A 25,956-nucleotide genomic window follows, 5' to 3' on the forward strand; every position below is an offset into this window, starting at 1 on the left:
TTATTTAAAAACAGTATTTATATAGATTATTTTAGGTTATTAGCTAATTAAAACAATTATCTTAATTTAATATTATATTTTTAGCCTGTTTAAATAAATGCTCATTGAACACAATCGTCAAAAATGTAAGACATTATTTTGAATATGGCAACACCGGAGTTTCGAAAGTTCAATTTCGCATGGCGGACGTGCAAGTGAACTCTGTTATTTGTTGGTGATAATTTCAATTATTATCTTTTCGAGATTCCTTATGGAAAGGCAAATTTTCATGCTACTTTTTCTTTGTGGACGTGCTTTGTTCATTCCTTAACGTTAGATGATGTTAAAGTGTTAATTATAGTTAAATTTGTGAGAACTGCATAGGTTTTTTCTCAAAAATGGGAAAATGTGACGAAGCTAATGTCGAAGTTAGTATGGGGGACTCGGCGTCCCCCATGAAACCTGATAATTTTACATTCACCGTGCCCCCTGAGGCTCCAGTCTTCGAGCCTACGCCTGAAGAGTTCCTAGATCCTTTGGCGTATATCAGCAAAATAAGGCCCATTGCTGAGAAGTCGGGGATATGCAAGATAAAACCACCCGCCGTAAGTTATTTTCTTTGTCATAAATCGATGCAACATTATGTTTCTGTTCTAAAAACTTGTCCTCTTTTTGTTAAATGATGTCGTATTATGGATTTCTAACCCTAAATTGAAATGCTTAGAATGCCTTGTGATGCAACCGTGGACACTCTTATGACAAATTAGTATGTTCTTTAAGATTTATTTTATTCAATCGACCACAAATAATACGTATTCAAGTTCCCTGCGACTGCACATTTGACTGAAAAGCGCATATAATTATCGTCGAATGCACTCGCATATTGTTGCTGTAGGCTGGTTGCCATTTTGTGTCGTGCCCTCTGCCTACGATATTTTAGATAAAAAATAACTATTTCGCCTTATTGTCTTAAATAAATCGACGAATATCACAATTGCGCGAAATATCACATTTTTCTAGTAAATAATGATTAAACTGATAATAAATCTAATTAAAACACATTTAATAGTTTTTTTTTTAAATAATCTCTTTGAAATAACTAATTAACGTTATTACTTGGATAATACCAAAATAGAAAATAAACCACTCCATAAAGTTATAATTTTGGGTATTGAATGAGGCTATGTACAGCATGAGGTCACACTATTTTAATAATGTATTCACAGTAATTGTTACAACAGTTACATTTATAAGGATATTTTTGCTTTTATATACCTTCCACTTATACAATTTAAGCTGAGAAATCCAATAGAAATTAATTTATTTTTACATAGGTATCATTTTAATTGACCTTTAAATTGTATAAATAAACAATATAAAGTGAAAATGATAGTGGAGTCCTGTGATATGTTGTGATAATAGATTTAAAATAGTTATATCTTACTTTTTTAAATAACTTTCAAATTACATCAATGTAAAATTTTAGTTTTCCCATCTAATTTTATCTAGTAAATTGTACTTATGTTGAGCATTTGTAACAGTTCTACAATCATGTAGATATATATAGTCCATTCCAATGACAAAAGGAGACATTCAAAACATACCGTATTTTTCAATATCACAAGTGTTTTGTTGATAATTCCACTATAAGATTAACTACAAACAGTTCTTGATTAATATATCTTCATTTGTAATACAACAATATTTCACTCAACTACATAGATCCACTTTAATTTCACTTCCAAAGTAACGAAAACAGTTTTGTCGACATTCAAGACGCCATTTCTCGATGACGAACATTAAAAATAGAGGCCTCAACTAGGCATGTTCGCTAAACGAATGTAGACGAATGAATTTATACAGATAAAAAATATATTATTTTGGTTTTAAAATTCATTATAGATATTTTTTTTTAAATATATTTATTTAATTGGTTGTAATATATAATATGAATTATTTATTAGAAACGTAAAAAGTTACCTAACGATAGATAAAAAAGTTATTTTTATTCAGTAAGGTTTTTACATAAAAATAATATTTTTGCCAAAAATGTTAAAAGAATTATTTTACTTAAAAATAATCTCTTATCTCGAAATGTAGATCAGTTTTGTGCATAGCAATTTTATAGTTTTGAAAATAATACAATGTTAAGAAAGACATTTGTCTCTCATCTTTCGTATCATGTGCACGGATGCATATTCGGAATTATCTGAAGTTTTTTATTACGACCTGACTTTGTTTAAACGGAAAATTACTTTTAAAATAAAAAAATATATATCGTTCTTTAGCATTAATTACCCATTCATTCAATTATTTTGACCTCACTAGTCGAACGCAAATGACATATCAATTCAAGGTCAAAGTTGTTTATTTACCTTTTCTCCTTTTCCCATTGGAATAGACTATATATTTAAGAAGTATTGTATATTTATTGTTATTCAAAGATAATCTGTAAACATAGAGAGACTTGTATATAAAAAAAAAAACATTCTTAAGTTCAGTTAAGTTAAAAAATGTGAATATCTAAAATATTTACAGGGTTTTCTAAATTGATTTTGGTAAAATCTCTGTATTGTCAATCATTTGTTCCTTGGTTTTCCTCCAACAATTAGCTTTTTGAGTATTACCATATTTGTGTCACTGGCAAAAATACATATTAATATATGATTTATATTTATGCACACAAAATATGTTATAAAAGTGTGAAAAATCTCCCTTTTCTAGCATTAAAATTATTCTATATTTTCAAATGATAATCAAATCTAATTTATAAAGTCTGAATAATACCTAACCTACGATTTCTTTAATATTTAAACCTGATTATCAATTTTTTGGATTCAAATTTCACAATATCAATTGGTTAAACCTAACGGTTAATAAAAATAACTATTATTTAATATTATGTAAGGTAATCCTCTACGGTAGTGGTCTGCCCGAGTCCAATAAGTACTATCAAACATCCCATATTGAATTATGAGTTAGTCAATATAATGATAAAAACTCACCCAAAAATTCCCGTATTTTGGTAGATTCTTGAAAGATAAAAATGATCCTAAAATGGTCAATGTCTAAGGGTTTTCTTCATCTATCATTGTGTCAATCACTTACACAACCAATACTGACTGAAATAGATGTGTAGAATAGTGTTTTTGTTATAAATTGTAATCATTACAGTAAATTTTATTGATTATTACAAGATTATTACATATTTGTCATTACTTACATTTTTATAAACCATGTTACTACAAAGATGCAGTAATTCTTATGTCACAATATTATGAACATGTTAAAAGCTTGTCTACCCTGATCTTTATTATCTAATAAGTTACTAATTTTGGATCCGGGGCCTTCTGTTGATGAATTCCCCATAAAGTTTTAAATTATTGAGTTCAGAAATTGCCAGAATTATATTTCGTGAAATGTAGAGTTTTTTGTTCAGCGCTCCGAACTGTTTTCTGTTGTGTAATATTGATATTCTATACATAAATAAAAATGAGGCCATAGAGTGTCCACCTATGTTTGTGCAAATATTGTGTTGTGACCACCTCACTAAAATTGGTGAGCATGTACATCTATATTTAACAATGCTGGATATGTTTAAAGCTAGTTTCTGACATAATTGTTTTTACTTTTGAGTATTGCTCCAACAATATATACAATAAATGAAGCTTTAGTTAATTGATTAATTAATTAGAATTGGATACAACAGATTCTGATCACTAATCACCTGTATGTTTTATGAAAAATTAATCATATTTAACATCTTAAATGACTTAATTTAATAATAATTATAAGCTAACATCTGGTTAATATGCAAATGCAATATTGTTACAAACTATATCAAAATTGTTCATATCAGATTAGAACATAATGATTCAGGTATCGTTTATTTAGTTTTCAATTGTAGTAAGTTTATTTTCAAGTGTAAATATTGATACTAAAGTAACAGCATCTATTGCTTGGGTGGCTCTATGTTTACAGTACAGTTCTCTTATTTCACACATCATATAATAATTATTATCATCAGGTCATTTTACGTTTATAAATATAGAAAACAATATGTGTAGAATCCTTTTAAACTGCTTCGATTACAAAGTGTATGTATAGAATAGTATTACAAGGATCTATAGTAATCTTCATTGTGATAATCTTTTTCTATTGATATTATGTGTTAAAAAAGTTGGTGATATTAGCTTGACAAAAGAAATGTGAGAAAGCCTAAAAATGGTTAAATATCTCCGACTCACTTGTCCCCAGCTCTATTGTAGGTTTGTGGTTATAAATATGGCAATCAGTCACTGATAATATATACAAAATAAGAATTTGAACATTTAGTGAAATTTGCTTAGCTTCACATCCACTATTTTTGGTTAATATTCTAGTGTTCTTACTATTGGTCCATCTCGGCTTCAACAAATTACCGTATATAACTTAATTTTAGATATAATGAATGCATATTGCAATAATAGTGTAAATATTAAAATAAATTAGTTCTTAAATAGACTTACTTTACAAAATTATTTGTATAACAATATGTAAATTTAAATTACAAAGGATGCTACACTGCTGTACATGTAATATCAAATACAAAGATCATATTAAGATGTATCTATATTGTAATGGTGTCATATAATCTGATCTCTAAACTCATCTATGTGTATATTATCATTACATTTCAGTTGGAGATATATTATGTAAATTTATTACTAACTTTACCTGTGTGAATTTTGTAAAAGTGAGGGTTGATTTAAAAAAGTGGAATTCAAACTACCCCCGACATTTCATTTAAATTGGTTCATTGCTTTAAATGTGAAGACAGAACAGACTTTCGTATTAATAATATTAATTATTAGTTTAGAAAATGATTAGTAAAACAATGATATAACAATGGTTATAATTATTATTGAATCTAAATAATTGTCTATGGTATTAAGCAGTAACTCTTAATAAGTGATGCAAAATAAATATATCAGTATTCTTTGCATAATTTATTTTTTTAATGTATAGAAAATAAAACTTTAGAAAAATATTCAATAACAACTTACCTGCTGTTTGGAATGTTGTTATGAATATAATTGTTATTTATTGTTAAAGTTATCTAAATAAAGATATAGCCACTATATATTTATATAAAGAAAAAACTGGCAAAGAGTGACTTTGACAGATGTGGTAGAAATATGCATGAATGGAAGATAACAATAGCTTTATCGTTTCTGAGACCAATATATGAAAATTATAAATGATATTCTCGGACTAGAATTAAGAGAACCCTAAGTAAATTATAAATTATATAATTTGAAGGTCAACACAATATATATATGTAGATAAATTATGTAGTAGTCTTATTAAGTAGACTACTAACATACCTATTAATTATTATCTTTACCGTATTAATAGTACAAAAGAAATCTAATAAGAATTCGTTTTTCGATTTTTACATAATAGGAAATAACTTTATGCTATATTTTTAATTACAAATTCGAAACCAATCCCTGTTTCTTGATGTTAAAATAAAATTGAAATGAAAAATACGAAAATTGTTATTTTAGTACATTTAACGGAGTTACTGTGGTCAATCCGAATACATACAAAAAATTTGTATTATTAAACTTAGCAACCATTTTTTGTTCAGCATTGGCAGCCACCGTTTGCAGTAGACGTGGATCGACTGCGTTTCACACCCAGAATACAAAGGCTTAATGAATTAGAGGTAAATAAATGCAATATTATTTTTGTTACAAATAAACATTATTAAAATGTCATGATTTAATAACATTTTAGATCAACATATGCATATCTATATTAGCTAAATCAATGTAAAATAAAGAGTACAGATAATATTTGTAATTTTTTTTTGTTATTTTAAAAAAATAAGGTCAATGACCTTATTTAATAAATGTGTATGTGTGTTTGTTTTTCCATTGTGTTAGTAATGAGTACATTTAATACATTGTGCGTATAACAAGTGAATAGAATAAATAAAATGTACTTTTGCAGGCTATCACAAGAGTTAAGTTGAATTTCCTCGATCAAATTATCAAGTTCTGGGAGCTTCAGGGTTCTGTTCTAAAGATACCCACGGTCGAACGGAAACCCTTAGATTTGTACGCCTTGCACAAAATCGTTAAAGAAGCTGGTAAGATTATAACATTTAACTATTTCAGTTCATTTATTACTTGTGTAACTTAGGTATAATGTTTTCTGAGTCATTCTATGATAAATTAAAATATAATGCTTAATAACGTTATATTTTTCGTTTATAAATGAATTATATGCATTTTTATATTCAGAAGATTGATTCACCATTTTAATTAAAATTTGTGTAATTTTTTATAATACATTATTGTCTGTTTGTCAAGTATTTGGTATAAAAAATTTGTCTGTCGTTCTTGGAATTCAAGCTCGCTTTATACTAAGTTACAACAAATTCGATTCAGTGTTTTGACTGTGAAAGCGTTACATTATTCAGTATAGAATTTTCAAAAATGTTCCAATGACGTCAGCATGTATATACGCGTAGGAGGATAATATCTTTGACCGAGTATAAAAGTTGCGAAATGGAGTAATAAGAGGAAGTGTAAATGGCATTATGCAAGGAGATGCAATCAATTAAGTTCAAAGATATTGCGCAATAGTTTTTCGTAAACGTCGGTATTAACTGATGTTCCATTGGGATATATTGTTTTTATAATTTGAAGTTTTCTATACGGACCATTTGGTTGGGGGAGTGTTGTCTTATTAATTTCTCTGTGCGTTAGCCAAGTTGCCTTTTTCAATAAGGAAAATTATTTGACCAAGGAACGTGGTTTGGTTAACCGATTACAAAATTAAAAAAATGACAAAACATTTTGCCAGATTTAAATCAAAATTAAAAAAATTGAGTGCGAATATGGTGTAATATGCAGAAATCAAATAAATAAATATTTGAGTCCAAATTTAAACCCGTGACCTTCGGTTAGGATCCGTAGTTACTGGGCTATGCTTTCTAAAGATAATGGTTTTAAATTCGTTGAATTAAACTATCGATTTGGGTCAGTCTGTAAGTACGGAAGCGGAAAGTGTTTAATTTCCGGTTACGTACCAGTGAATCTTTTTTTTACTTAACTTGTGTTTATAAATCATCTCTTGCACCGCGCTGAAGGAAAATATCGTGAGAAAATCTGTGTCAGTTGGATCTAAATTGAATTAAAAACAGTGTAATGGAATAAACTTTGAATATACCCTGAAAAGTTTGGGAGCCATTAAGTAAACGTACTTTATGTACTTGGTAGTACGGCTTTGTTCAAGCTGGTCTGGTACCAAGTAGTATACAGTACCGTTGTGTTCCGGTTTTAAGGGTGAGTGTACCAGTGTAACTACAGGCACAACATCCTATGTAAGGATGATTACTATTTCTCACTGTGCTGTGGTCTATGGGCGGTGGTTACTACTTACTATCGTATCCCATTTGCTTGTCTGTCTACCTGTATCATAAAAAATAAACCACTGGCGGGAAAATTCATTGAGATTCACTATTAAATTCGTCATTTATACTTATGATAATCATAATTAGGTATATAAATTATACGATATAAAATGATCTACATATACGCAGGTGGTTTCGAAGTATGTTCAGCGGAACGGAAATGGTCAAAGATAGCTCGACGGATGGGCCATCCCCAGGGCAAGGGCATCGGATCAATACTAAAGAACCACTACGAGCGCATCCTCTACCCGTACGACGTGTTCAAGAACAGCGGAGCCGTCAGCTGCGCTGGCGACAACAAGGAGACGGTGAGTCGTTTTATATTGATCACGTGACAGTATCATTGAGGTCAGATTCGCTTGATATATTATTGCATTTCTTGCATCTCTTTTAGCAGTCTGTTCCATTGTTCTCAAACACTCCAATACTCAATAAATCCTAAAGAAAATATAATTCTAATAAATCCGAAGGAGGCTTTAAAAATTTTAGGTTTCTGAACAATTTAAGGTCCTGTCCTTTAAAGTAAACATTTTATGATTAGTTATGTGTAATAATAGCAAAAACAAAAACTCTCTATCAATTGTCATCCCGTGTCGATGATTAAAATTTTAGATCAGTCTAACACTAGAAACACTAAATGAAAGAAAGAAAGAAAAACGCATTGATTGATATACACACATATAAAGAAAAAAATATATATACAAAAAATGGATATGAAATGTACCATTTTATATGTCTTTTCCAAACAGAAGATCGAAGTGAAAGGCGAGCAGACGCCTGAGAAGGCGGGGCGGAGGACGAGCAAGCCCCCCGCGGCCACCCCGCCCCCCGCGCGCCGCTTCAAGAGCTCGGAGCCCGAGGCGGCCGAGGGCAGCCACACCGAGGGCGCGCTGCCCGCCGGCGACGACAAGACCCCCGTCAAGGAGGAGCCCGGCGAGACGCGCCGCAGTGAGTCATAATCAGAACATAATCGGTTCAATCGACATAATTCCAAGTTGTACAATCAATCACCCTTAATTTTCATGATCACCCCGTTCGAAAACCTCGATTCTGACCACCGACCGCTCTCTTCTGTTTTATCTTCTTTTATTTTTCCTGTCAATCTGTCCAGTCATCCAATTGGTCAGCCGATCAAAGTCGGCTTCCTTTCTTCCTTCCTTCCAGCCACGACGCAACAGTGTTACCATCTCTAAATCAGAATAACACAATTAAAATCATCACACGTCTGTTGTCGCAGGTCCGCGCGAGAACAAGTGGATGTCGGCGGCGGGCAGCTGCGGTGCGCGTGCGCGCGTGCTGCGCTCCACGCGCCTGCGCGAACACCGCCTCAGCAACATGACCGTGTCCGTCACGCCCGCGCCGCCGCCCCTGCACCCCGACGACCCCGTCAGTACACCCCCACCCCGTACTATCGCTGTCACTCGTCCGAGTCTTACAAGCACTTGCCTGGTCATTTTATACAACGATAATAAAGTATAGTACGACAGAAATTAGATGTAGCATCGTAAAATGCAATGGAATGATAATAAAACCGATTACAGCCGATTTTCACAACCAATAGAAATAGCTCCCTATCGCGCCATTCGACGCTATTCGTCGCTATAGAATCACGCGTCAGAGAAAGTAAATGCATGTAAACCGACGCGTCAAATTGACGAATATATTAGGTCATATGATATTACAAGTTATTACGTTTGTGCAAAGATCATATTCGCATGAGAAATAAATAATGATAATTTGGGATAGCGTACTCAATTCGGATGTGATCGGTTTTACGAATTTTGCCGATGCGACATCTAAGTTGTGTCGTACTATAAAGATATCGATACTGTTGATGCTGACAGTATTTGCATGTCATATCAAGTATCGACTATGAGACGATTTGTAACGCGCGCGTGTTACAGCTGGCGAAGTACATGTGCCACGTGTGCGGGCGCGGCGACATCGAGGAGCAGATGCTACTCTGCGACGGCTGCGACGACTCGTACCACACGTTCTGCCTCGTGCCGCCGCTGGCCGACGTGCCCAAGGGCGACTGGCGCTGCCCCGTGTGCCTCGCCGAGGAGGTGCGCCCCCCCCCCCCGCCCCCGACCGTGACTCACGCCCCGTGACGTCACAGCGCGTGTGTGTAACGTCGGCGAGCCCCCGCCCCCGCCCCGCGCCCCGTGACGTCACAGCGCGTGTGTGTAACGTCCGAATGCGTGTCCAGGTGTCGAAGCCGACGGAGGCGTTCGGGTTCGAGCAGGCGTCCCGGGAGTACACGCTGCAGCAGTTCGGAGAGATGGCGGATCAGTTCAAATCAGATTACTTCAATATGCCTGTACATGTAAGTTAACTCAGATATAAGTGGACGAGACTTTTATTATTATATTTGCTAGTGGTTGGGCTTTCTGCAAAGCCTGCCTACTCTCATCAACTCATCAGCTATTCCACTGCCAATGTATCTACAGGCACAAGGGTCATAACATCGGTTACATAAAAAATATTAATTGTCTCCTCCGACAAGGTACCACAAACTCATAATAATAAATTTTACCGTTAGTTATTACAGATACAACAGTAATCTTTGAATTTTCATACTTCATTACGCCTTGGTTATTGGGACCTGCTGATTAACTGCATTTTAATTGATCAAAATAACGCAGATGGTGCCCACGTCGACGGTGGAGCGCGAGTTCTGGCGCGTGGTGTGCTCCATCGACGAGGACGTCACGGTGGAGTACGGCGCCGACCTGCACTCCATGGACCACGGCTCCGGTGAGCTATCGTTATTGCGGCCATAGTAGGTTTATGTTATTTAGAGCTGAGATGGCCCAGTGGTTAGAACGCGTGCACCGATGATTGTGGGTTCAAACCCAGGCAAGCACCACTATATATATATATGTGCTTAATTTGTATATATAATTCATCTCATGCTCGACGGTGAAGGAAAACATCGTGAGGAAACCTGCATTGTGTCTAATTTCATCGAAATTCTGCCACATGTGCATTCCACCAACCCGCATTGGAACAGCGTGGTGGAATATGTTCCAAACCCTCTCCTTAATGGAAGAGCCTTATCTCAGCAGTGGGAAATTTACAGGCTGTTACTTACTTAAGGTTTATGTTATTAGTTCAGTGCACCTAAAGCTATATGTATCTCATTGATTATAAAACAATTGTAGTAACAACTAGCTGTGCCCGCGACTGCGTTTTAATTTTAAAAAAGTCATTTTTGCAGCCCAAATTATTCCTTATTACGTCAGCTTTTTGCTAGTAAAAGTCCCATCAAAATCGGTCCAGCCGTTCCAGAGATGAGTCGGAACAAACAGACGGACAGTAATAAAATTGTATTTTTTTGGTTTATGTCCCGTGTACATTTTTATACATAGGCGTTCAGTAAAAAGCGGTTATTTTAATATTACAAAGAGACACTCTACTTTTATTTTATTAATATATTTAATTAGATATGTCATTATATTTGATATAGACTTCATTTCGATATCTCAAAGGAATTTGAGCATTTTAATTTCCTAAAGTTTTAATTGAATTGATTTAAGTACACACATTACATTTGAATCTCTCTAAACAGGATTCCCAACGAAATCCAGTGCACATCTGTACCCCGGTGAACAACAGTATGCGGAATCTAGCTGGAACTTGAACAATTTGCCGGTTCTAGAAGGTTCTGTACTCGGACACATCAATGCTGACATATCGGGCATGAAGGTAAGCTAGAATATCGTAACTCAAAACATTTAATGTACATTTATAGATTGTGTAAGAAAGGTAGTTCTTAGTAGCTATTTTTTTAACATATTACAAGACAAAGAAGAAGTTAACAATTGTTTCAACAACATCCTAAGCCATGTCTCTTAACTAATTTGTTATATACCTGAACCCCCATTGGCCTTCGTTTGCGTAATTGGTTACCATATACCAATATTATACCAAATTTGGTAATTTAACTTTGATCAGTGTTATGGGAATAAGGTTAATGCTGTATATTTATGGTGTATTAAATACATTTTGATAATAATATTTAACTATCGGTTTCAACTTAAATTTGTTACTCAGCTACTGGTACTTGGATAAATGAAGGTTTCTAACTCGGTACCGTCAACAAAACCATTTTAACGTTTATTAAAATCAATCAGTTGCAATTAAGTGTGTGTGTAGGTTAAATGGTACTCTCATTAACCCAGAAGCAAGGCGTATTAGTTACGAATAGAACATTAAATAATATATATACAGAATGTTGTACAAGATCAACAAATAAAATGTTAAATACATAGACAGTTAAAATGAGTACATACCTCACATCCATGACTTGAGGATGTTTGTCACGATGTCTGTCTTGTAAATAAATAACTATTTGTCAACAATTGCTGTACTGTTTTAATTTTTGTCTTGTTTCGAATTCAGTCTGTTTAAAAATTGGGTTTAAAAACAAAAAAAAAATCGTGTAGTTCCAAAGACAGAACTTTTTATTCTAATAGTTTACTCATATTTAACATACTTTTATATGAACTGCATAATTATCTGTTAGTGATATGCGTGTTCGAACCTAAATACTGCACATGTAGGTATTTAGTATCTGTAATAGGTTTGTGTATTAATTTTAGGCGCTGGTAATTCAATAAATAATTAAACAAAATTCGCCCAGTCTAAAATTGTTTTGTGGTAATGAGTTACTTTGAGCTTTTAATGAATAAATAGTACATGGCTATCACAAACAGTAGCTATGAAATGTATAAACTATTCGGCATTTAGGCAACGAGGGTACTGTCGACCTGATTCTGTTTGCTTATTATTTATTTGTTTGCTATATTTTCTTTTGACAAAGTCAATACCATATGGCAAGCTGTACGAAATACGAAACGAGTCTTCTTTGTTTGTTTTTATTATAACAATATTTACTCAACTAATTGGTATAATGTATTTTTCATACATACAATAACTGAAATGACGACCTCCATGGTCGAGTGGTGTGTACACCGGTTTTCATGGGTATGGCCGAGTCTATGTAGATTACCATTAGTTTTCTATGTTGTCTTGGGTCTGGGTGTTTGTGCCGTCGTTACTTCTAATTCCCATAACTCAAGTGCTTCAGCTACTTACATTGGGATCAGAGTAATGTATATGTGATGTTGTCTCATATTTATATTATATTTATTTATTTATATTATCTCATAAACAAATGAAGATTATTATAATTGTCAATAACTTAGTGAATTATTAAGTTTTTAAACATTTTGAGAGTGCACCAGTGTTTGCACACGCCCGCACTATAATCTTTCGCGTGGTTGGCTTTTCTTTGAAATTGGCTGCCTTAGTCGAAATTAGGTCAGTGTTTACTCTTAACGTTTTAAAGGAAACTTCAACGATTTTTCCGTGCATATATTTTTTTAAAATATAGCGTTTTTGCTACAATAGGCTATTTGACAATGTGAAAAATAAATTATTGTAATCAGTGTATATTATGAGTTTAGAAATGGTTATTTACTAATACTTAATTTATTCTAAAATCCATTAATAAAATTGCATTTCTTCAAACGTTTGTCACGTGACACAAAACGCTCCTTATTGGCCGGGCTTATGATGAAGTCACTTTCTTGTAAACTTTGCTTTTCTACTATATGTACCACAGATTAAAATACAGGAAAGTAACGTCACCGAACCCCATTGCAGCGCCATATTGTCCAAGTAGCGATTTCGCGCGCTATTTAAATATGGATATTTTAATATGATATTTTCCGGCAAATATGTACTAGAAATAAAAAAAAAAACACATCTTTTACTGGGTTCCTTAATTTCGAATTTAAATTTAAATAATATAAAATGGATTTTAAAAACCAGTCAAATAGCCTGTTGTATGAATAAATAAGTATTTGTATTAATATGTTGTGTGTTTGCGCCAGGTGCCCTGGTTGTACGTGGGCATGTGTTTCGCGACGTTCTGCTGGCACAACGAGGACCACTGGAGCTATTCCATCAACTACTTGCACTGGGGCGAACCCAAGACTTGGTAACGATGAATAACAATTCAAAACAATACACGAATTTTCCAAATGTATTAGTAATTGTGATGTCAGTCAAATTTATATCTTTCAAAATATTATATATGAATTTAATAATTAAATAATTGTTAATTTATTTTAAATTTCATATACAGTAACATATTTATATAATATTTAACTAATTTGTTTTAAAATTCTTATGTTTGTTAAAATGAATATTTGTATTTAAATAATACATTGCTTTTGGTGGTTTCACTCATGTTGTACATTGTCTCGCCCACTTTGCTCAAAATTGGGATTGGGACAGATTGGGATAACGCTTCGAGTTCTTGATTACTCATGACTGTATGAATTACTCTAGGTATGGAGTACCCAGCTCGAAAGCAGAGCAGTTTGAAGCAGCGATGAAGGCTGAGGCACCAGAGCTGTTCCAGTTACAGCCTGACCTGTTGCACCAGCTGGTCACCATCATGAATCCGAATGTCCTCATGAAGGCAGGCGTGCCTGTGTACAGGTGAGAAGATGAAATATAAAATTGTACAGGAACTTTAAATATATATATGATATTTTATCATATCAAGACGGCTGGCAGGAGCTGGATGCAAATAGCCCAAGAACGATCACAGTGGCGTGCAATTGGAGAGTCCTATGTCCAACAGCTAATTAACTAATGTGCCTTAATGAATCTTTGCTAATATCATAGTGTAAAGAAGAGAAAGATCTGTTGTCTTTTACTTACAATGATTAAAAGATTTATACTTACAATACTATGTATATATAATAAACAACAGCTGAGTTGAATACAAATATTAAAAACATCTTTGTATCCAAAGCACACCGAGCATTGTTTCAAATGTTTCAAAGCCTTCGGGAATCAAGTGACACAAGATTGTAACTGTGAAGCAGTTAGTTATAATGTTATCGTTTATTTAAAGAAAAATATTGAATCAATTTAACAATCCAATTGGAATTTTCTTTTGTGATTATATTTTTGATATTATATAAAATTACTATTATTTTTGTAACTAAATGACAGGACTTAAAGCATGTATAGTCCAAATTAAATATGTATACATAATTAGTGAATCATAATTATATATCTTATTTATATTAGCATAAAGTTCATTTCTTCTGTTGACATGAAACCTATAAATTGGACTCCTCGCGTTTATGATAAAAAAGCGTGGAGTTAATACCTGTTGACTTCCAAGCAGGATACATTAATTTAAATAATTGTATTTAATTAACATGACGTTGTATTTTTTAAATGTTAAAAAAGAGTAACTACTGAGTTTCTTGTCGGTTCTTCTCGGTAGAATCTACTTTCCGAACGGTGGTAGCTTCACTTAATTGTAAAATGGCGATTCAAAAGTGCTTATAAAAGCCTACTTGAATAAAGTTTATTTTGATTTTGATTTTATGGTGTTCATAAAAGACATAATATTGGTTATGAATGTCGCTATAACGTTGTGTGTTTGCGTTGCGCAGGACGGACCAGCATGCGGGCGAGTTTGTGATCACGTTCCCGCGCGCCTACCACGCCGGCTTCAACCAGGGGTACAACTTCGCCGAGGCAGTCAACTTCACGCCCGCCGACTGGGTACGTACTTAGTATTTTATGAATGGAAAAAAAAATACACACCACCAATTACGAAGAGCTTGTATCCCTATTATATACCTTCCTAAATCTGCCAATTGCTTAAAAAACACCCCAAATGTTACAAACCTGCGATTTCTTTACGTCAGTATTAAAATATAGGGTTGTTAGTTTTGTAGTTAACATTATAGTGGTAATTAAAAAATTTTAAACTTTTATTTTAAGCTAATTTTCATATAAATTATGTATTGACCGCCTAAATAAAATTTTTGGATCCTGTATTAAATTAAAATTTTTGTGTTGAAACAGGAAATTGTGTTATAATGAATATAGTTGTAATTATAATAATTATTATGTTTTATTAAGAGTGTATCAACCCTAATTATGATGACACATGGTTTGTTTACTAAAATTCCAGATCGAATGGCTGGAGTATTTATTCTAAAATTATTTATTCATTTAGAACTTATTATTCAATTCGTTCTAAGATGTTTCGAATAAATATCACTTCGTTTCAGCTTAAAATGGGTCGCGAGTGCATCGCGCACTACTCGACGCTGCGGCGGTACTGCGTGTTCTCGCACGACGAGCTCGTCTGCAAGATGGCCCTGGAGGCGGACTCGCTCAGCCTCACCGTGGCGCTGGCGGCCTACAGGGACATGAGGACCATGCTGCACGACGAGAGGAAGCTGAGGAAGTCGCTACTCGATTGGGTTAGTCAGCCAGAGACCATCACATATTTTCTATTGCTTATAGAGTTTTATATTTTTGATCAGTGGTTAGAACGCGAATCTTAACCGATGATTGCGGGTTCAAACCCAGGCAAGCACCGCTGATTCATGTGCTTAATTTGTCTTTATAATTCATCTCGTGCTCAGCGGTGAAGGAAAACATTGTGAGGAAATCTGCATGTACAAATTTCATAGAAATTCTGCCACATGTGTAATCCACCAACCCGCATTGGAACAGCGTGGTGGAATAAGTCCAAACCTTCGCCTCAAAATTAGAGGAGGCCTTTAGCCCAGCAGTGGGAATTTACAGGCTGTTTGTTGTTGTTGATCGATAAGTTTGAAATAGCTTTACAAACAGTAGGCTTTACACGTCAGTTGATGATAAGTGACATGGACGGCCCCGCTCGTAGACGGCGAGTACTCATAGAGTTTGACTGCAGGGCGTGACGGAGGCGGAGCGCGAGGCGTTCGAGCTGCTGCCGGACGACGAGCGCCAGTGCCACGAGTGCAAGACCACGTGCTTCCTGTCGTGCGTCACGTGCGCGTGCACGCCGCACGTGGCCTGCCTGCGCCACCACGACCGCCTCTGCGCATGCGCGCCCGCCGCGCACAAGCTCAGGTGCCCGCCGCGCTTATATGTCACGTTCGTGTACGAGGCAGGCACAAGGGACATAACAACTTAGTTCCCAAGGTTGATGGCACATTGACGATGTAAGGAATAGTTTATATTTCTTACAGCGTCGTTGTCTATGGGTGATGGTGACCACTTACCATCAGGTGGCCCATATGCTCGTCCAACAACCTATACCATTAAAAAAGAAAAACGATTCAAAGATCGGTTGTAACGCGTGATTTGAACACAGATATCGCTACACCCTCGACGAGCTCCCTGCCATGTTAGAGAAGTTAAAACGGAAGTCGGAGCAGTTCCGCGAGTGGGCGGAGGCAGTTCAGAACGCTCTGGATCCCGACACGCCCAAGACCTGCGACCTGGATGGATTGAGGGCACATCTTAAAAGGGCGCATGACTTGAAGGTAAATTTGTTATAGTGTATAGTAAGTACAATAAGATCGATTAATTTAGCAGCGTGGACGTTCGATGTAATTTCCGTTTCACACAGATGCACAAGACCGAGCTGGTGCGCGCGCTGGAGACGGCCATCGAGGACGCGGAGAAGTGCGCGTCCGTGATCCAGCAGCTCGACCTCAACAAGATGCGCACGCGCACGCGCCACCACGATCCCAAGTACCGGCTCTCCATACACGAGCTCACGCTCTTCGCGGCCGAGATCGACGGCCTCGCCTGCGTGCTGCCCGAGGGTAAATTCAAATAAAATCATATCGTATTTTATTTCATTAAATCTTGTATATTTTAAATTTTCTTTAATATTTGAAATCGACTTCTACTACTCATGTGAATTAAATACTAGTATGTACATAAAAGTCAGTACGGGCGAGAGCCTCCGGCAAGAAGACATTGGAGGCAGAGGAGATCTTCGCTGTTTTTCGATCTACAGTAGTTAATAAGCTGATAATGTTAGAATAGTACTACTGTAAATCTCTGTGCGCCATAAATTGTCACTAAAATATTAAATTAAATTAAAAAAGGCACGGGAAATTGTGAGCCCGTGGATGTAGCGTAAAAAAAAATACTTGTGAACGTTCAGCAATTTGTCCTCATTGAACTGACTGTAAAATATTTCCTGCAGGTTCAGCCGTTAAAGAAGTATTACGACAAACCGCGGAATTCGAGGATCGCGCCACCGAGCTGCTGAGTAAGGAGTTAGATGAGTGCGATGCGGCTTCGGTCAGGGAACTGGAGGAAGTGAGTTGATTATTACTGAATTCATACAATATTGACGTCCCTTTAAACAAAATATCTTTATTCAACCTTTTTGAAGTACCATGTTCTCACTATTTTTTTATTTTTATTTATTTATTAAGATCCTCCAGGAGTAAATACATCAACACAATATTAGTAACAGTAACAACATATGACTCAAAACTAAATGCATTACCTATAAAGGAGAATACCTCATGCAATGATAGTGGATATAAAATGAGCTTACACGATAAAAATATGTACATTTACAAGTTTAAACATATTATGCTAATTGAAAAGTTACAAAAAAATATATATACTCAATAAAAAAAAAAGAGTTAAAAAAATTTATTTAGCCGTAATGTTTTTTTTTACAATATCAAGGTGGTAGATCTCGGGTCCCGTCTCTGCATCGTGCTGCCGCAGCTGTCGGCGCTGCAGGCGCGTCTTCAGCAGGAGAAGTTCGTGGTCTCCGTGCACACGCACCGCGAGGACTGCTCCACGCTCACGCCCGAGCTCATCGACAGGCTGCTGGCCGAGGCCGAGACGGTCGTGCCGCACCGCCGCGTCGAGGCGGAACGGGCCGCCTTATATAAACTCAAATGTGAGCATTACATCAGCATTACGATAGTCTGTTCGCGTTAAGAATGCAGAGAGTTGTCATTATTTACCGGCCCCTTTGACCAATCAAATCTTTTCAAATTACAAAGTCAAGTTCACATTGAACAGGTAAAGACATAAGTTCGAACGTGACGGTTGTGGATTTAATTAATTATTAACTGATATTTTTATAATTTAAATTATTTTTTTATTATTATTAACTACAAGAAGAAATTGCCATGTGGGATTTAGATAATGTTATGGAACTCGCTGCAGAAAATTATTTTATTATAAACACTAGTAATAATGATTAAAATATTAATGACTTAATTTCGATTTTTTACGTTAATGTGTATTTTTTAAATTCATTACACTTAGCCTTTAAAACAAATATAATTTGTTGGAATTTTGACACAAATATACAAACACCTTTACCCTTCTGTTAAAAAGATTTGATTGGTCAGGGGGTGGAGTAAACAATGACAACTCACTGCATTCTTAACGCGAACAGACTATAATTGTTTGCGACTGTCCACTTACCCACCCGACGGTGGTTTATAAAAAAGAGCAAAATAATTGAATATAATAGAAAATATGTAAACAAAATAATATGCTTTTGTCAACAGTACAAGTAGAAGACTGGGAACGTCGCGCACGCGCAGTTCTCATAGACACAAACGCACCTAAGAACAGAGAATCGTTCAGCGAGTCGGACGAGCACGTCACGCTCGCAGAACTGGACGCGTTGCTGGCAGAGGGCGACGACATCGAGGCCGCCCTGCCGTCCTACCACGCCCTGCACACAGCGACCTCGCACGCGCGCGACTGGCTCGCGAAAGTCGAGGAGATGCAGTCCAAGGAGCTATACCCGTACATGCACAGCGTCGAGGCGTTGTCTCGCCGCGGCGCGCAGATCCCGCTGGCGCTGCTGGAGAAGAAACATCTCGCCGCCGCGCTCACCTCCGCTCAGGACTGGCAGCGAGGCGCCGCAGACATGTTCCTCAAGAAGGTACGGCATCGCTCAACGCGTCTGAGCTCGTTAGAGTTTCAACAAAGCAAATAGTCCAGATGTTACGCGTCAGAGATAACGAAAACTAGTTTTCAAGCCAGATGTCGTTTAAATTCCTCAAGTCGTAATATTTAATCGCAATATTCAACACAACCTCCGTCTAAGACGTCCGAACGTTGAATCTTCATCGTACATCCTAAGTTACAGTTTTAATTTTCGTTTTAGAACTGGCAGTATTCCCTGCTGGAAGCGCTGGCGCCGCGCGGCGAGGCGGGCGAGGGCGCGGAGGCGGGCGAGGGGGGCGCGGGGCGCAAGCGCGCGCGCGGGGAGCCGCCGGCCGAGGCCGCGCTGCTGCGACACTTCAGCGAGGACGCCACGCCCACGGAGATCGTGGCCGCCTTCAAACAGGCCGAGCAGCGCGAGCTGGCCGCCATCAAGGAGCTGAGGTGAGCAGCTGCGGCTACACTGAGAACACAATAAAGTAAAAGTAAAGTAACAGCCTGTAAATTTCCCACTGCTGAGATAAGGCCTCCTCTTCCATTAAGGAGAGAGATTGGAACATATTTCACCACGCTGTTCCAATGCGGGTTGGTGGAATGCACATGTGGCGAAATTTCGATGAAATTAGACACATGCAGGTTTCCTCACGATGTTTTCCTTCACCGCCGAGCACGAGATGAATTATAAACACAATTAAGCACATATATATATAGTGGTGCTTGCCTGGGTTTGAACCCGCAATCATCGGTTAAGATGCACGCGTTCTTACCACTGGGCCATCTCAGCTCGAAGAATACAATAACCTTAATATATACAATAACATTAATTACACATGTCAAAATCAAAAACCTTTATTCAAAATAGAAGTGTTTACACTTTCTTATTGATTGTCGAAAATCTGCCACCGGTTTGGAATATAATACCTCAGACCTGAGAAGAACCGGCGAAAGAAACTCAGCAAACATGGATCTAAGCAATCATTAATTTTGATATTTCAAGTGTTTAATATATTGTTCATTCCAGAGCTCGAAATATGCGCAAGGAGGTACGAGCACCCCCGACAGCTGGAGTGACGTTCTGCATTTGTCAGAAGCGACAGTATGGAATCATGAACCAATGCGAATTATGCAAGGACTGGTTTCACGGTAGGTACATCATTATTATGTAATAAAAATATTGTCTTATTGTCCATGGGAAGCTTTTGTATAAACTTCCACTGTAGTAAAAATAATAATTTTAAAATACAAAAGTAATGATTAGTCGAATTATAAAACACGACACGTTTTTGTTTTAGCATCATGCGTGGCGTCCGCTCGTGACGACACGGAGGAGCGCGAAGAATCCCCGGAGAGGATAGAACTGCCGTTCCCCTGCACCGAGACCAAGTTCCTCTGTCCCGACTGCACGCGCACCAAGCGGCCGCGCCTGCATCGGATATTGGCTTTGCTGGTGAGTGCGCTACTGGTGCGCGCGTCGGGTGGTCGCCTACTATCGAGGAAAATTATTATATTTTATTTAAAGGCTTTATTAAACACCATATATAAATATAAATATATATATGGGACAAAAGGCGGACTTAATGCCTGAAGGCATTCTCTGCCAGTCAGCCTTTAGGCTAATCAGAAAAGTAAAAGAAGGCGGTGATTAATAAATAAATAACAATATAAAACAATATATGGATATACTTACATAGATCTAAACAAAAATAAAACATATATGTATATATATACACACATACATACATACATATACATACACATACACATATATACATATATATATATATATATATATATATATATATATATATATATATATATATATATTAAAATTTAAAACTACCTAGTAATCACAGCATAGCGACCACAATGACCGGCGACTCGGTCAGACTGTGGAGACGTACTAAATGTCGGCGGTGCGCAGGTGTGGCTGCAGAAGCTGCCCGTGCGGCTGGCGGAGGGCGAGGCGCTGCAGTGCGTGACGGAGCGCGCCATGGCGTGGCAGGACGCGGCGCGCGCGCTGCTGGCCGGCCCGCTGCTCGCCGCGCTGCCCGCGCGCCGCGCGCACGACGCGCCGCGCGAGCGCAGGGACTCGCACGCCAGGTCCGCCTTGCATATCCCACTGCATTGTAATCAAAATCAAGGCTTTATAAGCACTTTTGAATCGTCATTTTACAATTAAGTGAAGCTACCACCGGTTCGGAAAGTAGATTCTACCGAGAGGAACCGGCGAGAAACTCAGTAGTTACTCTATTTTAACATTTAAAAAATACAACGTCATGTTAATTAAATACAATTAGTTCAATTAATGTATCCTGCTTGGAAGTCAACAGGTATTAACTCCACGCTTTTTTATCATCCCACGCTTTTTTATCATGTAATCATGGGAATATATGTACGCCGTGACAGAAGAAAATTCAGAGTTATCTCATGTAGCAGGTCGTCCGCGAGCGTGGAGCACGCCTACAGCGCCACGCCGCGCGCGCTCGGCGCCGGCGCACGCGTGCCGCCCGGCCTCCTGCAAAAGCTGGAGGACCTCATGCTGGAGGGAGATCTGCTCGAGGTGACTTACCGTTTCCTTACATATCGGATCACTCAAAGAGTTTCCAGGATGAACGAATATTATTTTCTGAAGTTTCCGTTTATAGTATAATATTGTAATGCACGTAACACGACTTTCAAAGAAGATGGTAACAAAAATTTACTTGGTGGTAGGGCTTTGTGCGAGCCCGTCTAGGTAGGTACCACCCACTCATCAGTTATTCTACCGCCAAATAACAGTAGTCAGTATTGTTGTGTTCCGGTTTGAAGGGTGAGTGAGCCAGTGTAACTACAGGCACAAGGGACATAACATCTTAGTTCCCAAGGTTGGTGGCGCAGTGACGATGTAAGGAATAGTTAATATTTCTCACAGCGTCATTGTCTATGGGTGATGGTGACCACTTACCATCAGGTGGCCCATATGCTCGTCCGCCAACCTATACCATAAAAAAAAATGGCGAATACGTCCCGATAGCACTAATGAGGAGCGTGTCGCTGCAGGTGCGGCTGTCGGAGCAGGCGTGCGTGTGGAGCGCCGTGTGGGCGGCGCGCGCGGCGGAGGGGCGGCGCGGCGCGCGCGTGCTGGACGCGGGCCGCCGCAAGCGCGCGCCGCCCGCGCAGCGCCACGCCGCGCTCAAGCGCACGCGCCCCGCCAGCGCCGCCAAGGCCGCGCTCAAGCGCAGCGCCGCCACCACCACCACCTACCTGAACCGGAAGCAGGTGCGCCCTCCGCATGCCCACTCTCGAACACCAGGCGATGCTGTTGCCTCAGTATTTGTTATACGTTTGATGTCTCGGCAGGGCGTGTCCTCGGGCTCCGGCCTCATGATGCGCAAGCACTACATGGCGAGGCAGGAGCGACGCAAGCGAGCCATCCCCGCGCACCATCACGCGAGGCAGGCGAGAATAGGTCAGTCGGATAACCGTTTACCGTTTACAGTTGTCACAGTTATATGATATATATACGCGATTTTCTATAAAGGCAGTGAAAAAATGATGCAGCCAGTCTCAGTAAGATATTTATGGTACGCAAGTGTGTGCGACAAGTATAGGTACAGGTGCAAGAGAGTTCGAACACCGAGCTAAACTTTTTTTTTTTTTTCTTCCGATCCGGCTCGAAGGACCATAAAGTTGTACGGTGTTCCACCCAACTTTCAATGATATAAGAAATAATATAATTGATAAAACTGTTTATTGATTAAATAAAATATGATAATAAATGCTAATGAGTCCACACACCTGCGAGACTATATGTGAACTAACTAATTGCTTAAGATAGTAATTAATATAAATAGTTTTGTTGCTGAGTTGACGCGAATGTACGGCCATTCACCGTACAGTATTAATGTATGTATCCCGAAGTGCAATAATGTTGGCCCTATCAACATTCAAATTTCGAGCAGTACTGAAATTGATAAATACAATCACTTCTTAAATGTAAATCACTTGAATAATTTAAGTAAGTTAAGTTAGCATCCAAAGGTAACTCAGCTTTAATGTGTGTGTGTGTGTGTTGTGCAGCGGCGCAGGCGCGTGCGGCGCGCGGCGCGGCGCGGCGCAGCAGTTCGTCGTCGCGCTCGTCCGCCGACGACGACGACGACTGCGCCGCCGCCGCCTGCCTGCGGCCCACAGGTGCGTGCACGACGCTCATTCATTTACGTCATTAGTCGGTGTAGCGTATCACCTAATAAAAATATGAGACAACATCACATACATTACTCTGATCACAATGTAAGTAGCTGAAGCACTTGTGTTATGGAAATCAGGAGTAACGACGGTACCACAAACACCCAGACCCAAGACAACATAGAAAACTAATGGTAATCTACATCGACTCGGCCGGGAATCGAACCCGGGACCTCAGAGTGGCGTACCCATGAAAACCGGTGTACACACCACTCGACCATGGAGGTCGTCAAAAAAACTTGACACGTTGTCATCTTCGAACATGTGCGATCTGACAGTTCTCAGTAGGTTATCAAGTTACTTAACGCGTTGAGCATTCGCAACTCGTTCTTATCACCCCGTGCGGTGTCCCTATCATATCTATAATCGATCGCCCTATCTCTAAGATACTAGATGTTATTGTCTCGTGTAAGCCTCGAAGTGAACTTGAATAATATATCATCTGCGAGTCAAATTATTGAGTTGTAAAGTTAATAAATAGGACGGTAAAAATGTTATAATAATAATGCATAATGTTGTGTCACCTGTTAAAGTAATTTATTCACATAGAAAGATATAAATAGATGTATATTTCACAAAACTAATATTTTATATTTGCTTAGAATAAAAACATGCATATACATGCAATTTATTATAAATATTAATACATTTATATACATTGCACACACATATATAGATATTTAATATGGAACGTACATAATTTTCTTACAATCTGTACTACTAATACTGTCAACAAAAAAATGAGGAAATAATGAAAAGATCATCAATAGCAAATAAATCTCGGTCAAATTTCAACGAAATCTATGGACGATAAATACTAATCCGATTACTCGAATCGCACAGGCAAAGTGGACTGGGTGCAATGCGACGGCGGCTGCGACCAGTGGTTCCACATGCACTGCGTGGGCCTCAACCGGGGCGCCTTGCGCGAGGACGACGAGTACGTGTGCGGCTCCTGCGCCGACGCCAAGCCGCGCTCCGAGCGCCACTGAGCGCCCCCCCCCCCCCCAATGAGCGCCCCGCCTCCCCACGGAGCCAGGACATTCCCGTGCCGGCGCCGTGATCATTAGATACGTTATACGGGCCGTGTCGAGGGTACCATCCATGTAAAGTGTTGATCTGCGCACGAGTGGCGGGACGATGTAGCTTTTTTAATCGGAATGTATTTTGTCAGTTGTAACGTTCTGCCACTCGCGTCGATAGCTATTTGAACGATCATGAACAAATATGTGAACGAGTATGTGTGTGACGACGCTGTGCGATATTAAACGGAGAACAGGTGAATCCGAATTACTTAAGTATAATTTGGGTGATCTATTATCACGAGTCCATGAAATCTCGAACAACAAATCACAGGATATTGTTTATAAAATACCCATCGCCATTTACAATCAAATGGTGAAATATGTGTCGCTTTGACTATAATCCCGGATGTATTACAATATAAGTTACTATATTATTTTCGTTCTGGAAATACAGAAAAAGGAGATTACTTGACGTTCCCCACGCGAAATTATTTGTGAGAAAGGTTTCCGCTGATAAAAGTATTCATATCTATCTATCAAATATAGTGACCCATTGTTTCCAACAAAGCGTTCTTTAAAATCTCCAAACACTGAAATTGTAAAATGTGTAGATATCAGTCTGCCAGCAGCTTTGAAACCGGAAAAGCGTAAGTCTCCATAATGCATATATAATTTTATTATAACTTATACAAACTCGAAACGATGAGAACATTGGAAGAAGTATATTTTGAATTATACTTAATCTTGTTAAATTTAAAAAATGGTTTGCCGTTATGGTGAAATATGCATTTTTAAATCTCATGTTACGTTTGTATAAGTTGTCATGAAATTGTATAATACTATCAAGAAGGCAAAAGTTCGTGCCTTTGATATTTGATTATGTCATGGGCATAGGATCATTTATTGGGTAAACCACCTGAGTATGATTTTTTTATTAATTTGACAGACAAACAATATACAGTGTATTAAAAACAAGTAGTTAATTTAATTCAGTTGAAAAAAAAAATATTACATTAAGACTTGTCAATAACGTAAACAAAAACCAAAAATTATTAATTTTGTCTCACTTGATACAATATTAAGTATTTTAAAATATGAGTGTTTCACAAGACGAGTTATTGCACAATTATCGTCAAAATTAAAATTGAATATAATGTTCAAAAAAATTCATTTAATATATGTTTAAACATTTAACTTTACAAAACTGAATGTATAAGAATTCAATTTGCACTTAAAATAGCACAAATATTATTAAGTAATATTTTGCATGAAAAAAAGGACGAATATTTATTTATATAAATCATTGAAAAAGTAAATGTTGCTAGCTCTTGAGCACAATGAAACAAATAGGGCGGAAAATTACACCAAAAAATGTATTTTTCCGAGTTTGATCATAATGAATTAAAATATACTGTATGCCACAAGTTCCAAAACGCTTTAAGCAACTATGAGTGTATTTTTGGGAGCATTTTTAATTGTCTTTAATGGGCATCAACAGACTTA

General features: G+C 37.6%; 1 protein-coding gene across 2 annotated transcripts; it reads left to right on the forward strand.

Annotated features, from left to right (window-relative positions):
• The first annotated feature begins 157 nt into the window (after nt 1-157).
• On the forward strand, nt 158-25,182 carry LOC124540526 (lysine-specific demethylase lid). 2 transcript variants are annotated; one of them, XM_047118166.1, is made up of 29 exons: nt 158-584; nt 5,612-5,689; nt 5,977-6,115; nt 7,574-7,752; nt 8,194-8,392; nt 8,682-8,830; nt 9,349-9,510; nt 9,654-9,770; nt 10,090-10,201; nt 11,016-11,152; nt 13,345-13,451; nt 13,805-13,957; nt 14,932-15,043; nt 15,559-15,753; nt 16,212-16,390; nt 16,635-16,806; nt 16,893-17,091; nt 17,481-17,596; nt 17,978-18,197; nt 18,820-19,202; nt 19,428-19,648; nt 20,226-20,347; nt 20,497-20,651; nt 21,126-21,304; nt 21,638-21,764; nt 22,244-22,462; nt 22,544-22,652; nt 23,264-23,374; nt 24,272-25,182. In XM_047118166.1, the coding sequence occupies exons 1-29, from the start codon at nt 378-380 to the stop codon at nt 24,418-24,420; spliced, it is 4,707 nt and encodes a 1,568-aa protein (XP_046974122.1). In that variant the 5' UTR covers nt 158-377; the 3' UTR covers nt 24,421-25,182. The 2 variants fall into 2 exon arrangements, with proteins under 2 accessions (XP_046974122.1, XP_046974123.1); XM_047118167.1 differs by having other exon boundaries at nt 21,641-21,764.
• Nucleotides 25,183-25,956: the final 774 nt, after the last annotated feature.

This window comes from Vanessa cardui, chromosome 25 (genome assembly GCF_905220365.1).
Source record: "Vanessa cardui chromosome 25, ilVanCard2.1, whole genome shotgun sequence".
NCBI classification, from domain to species: Eukaryota; Metazoa; Arthropoda; class Insecta; order Lepidoptera; family Nymphalidae; genus Vanessa; species Vanessa cardui.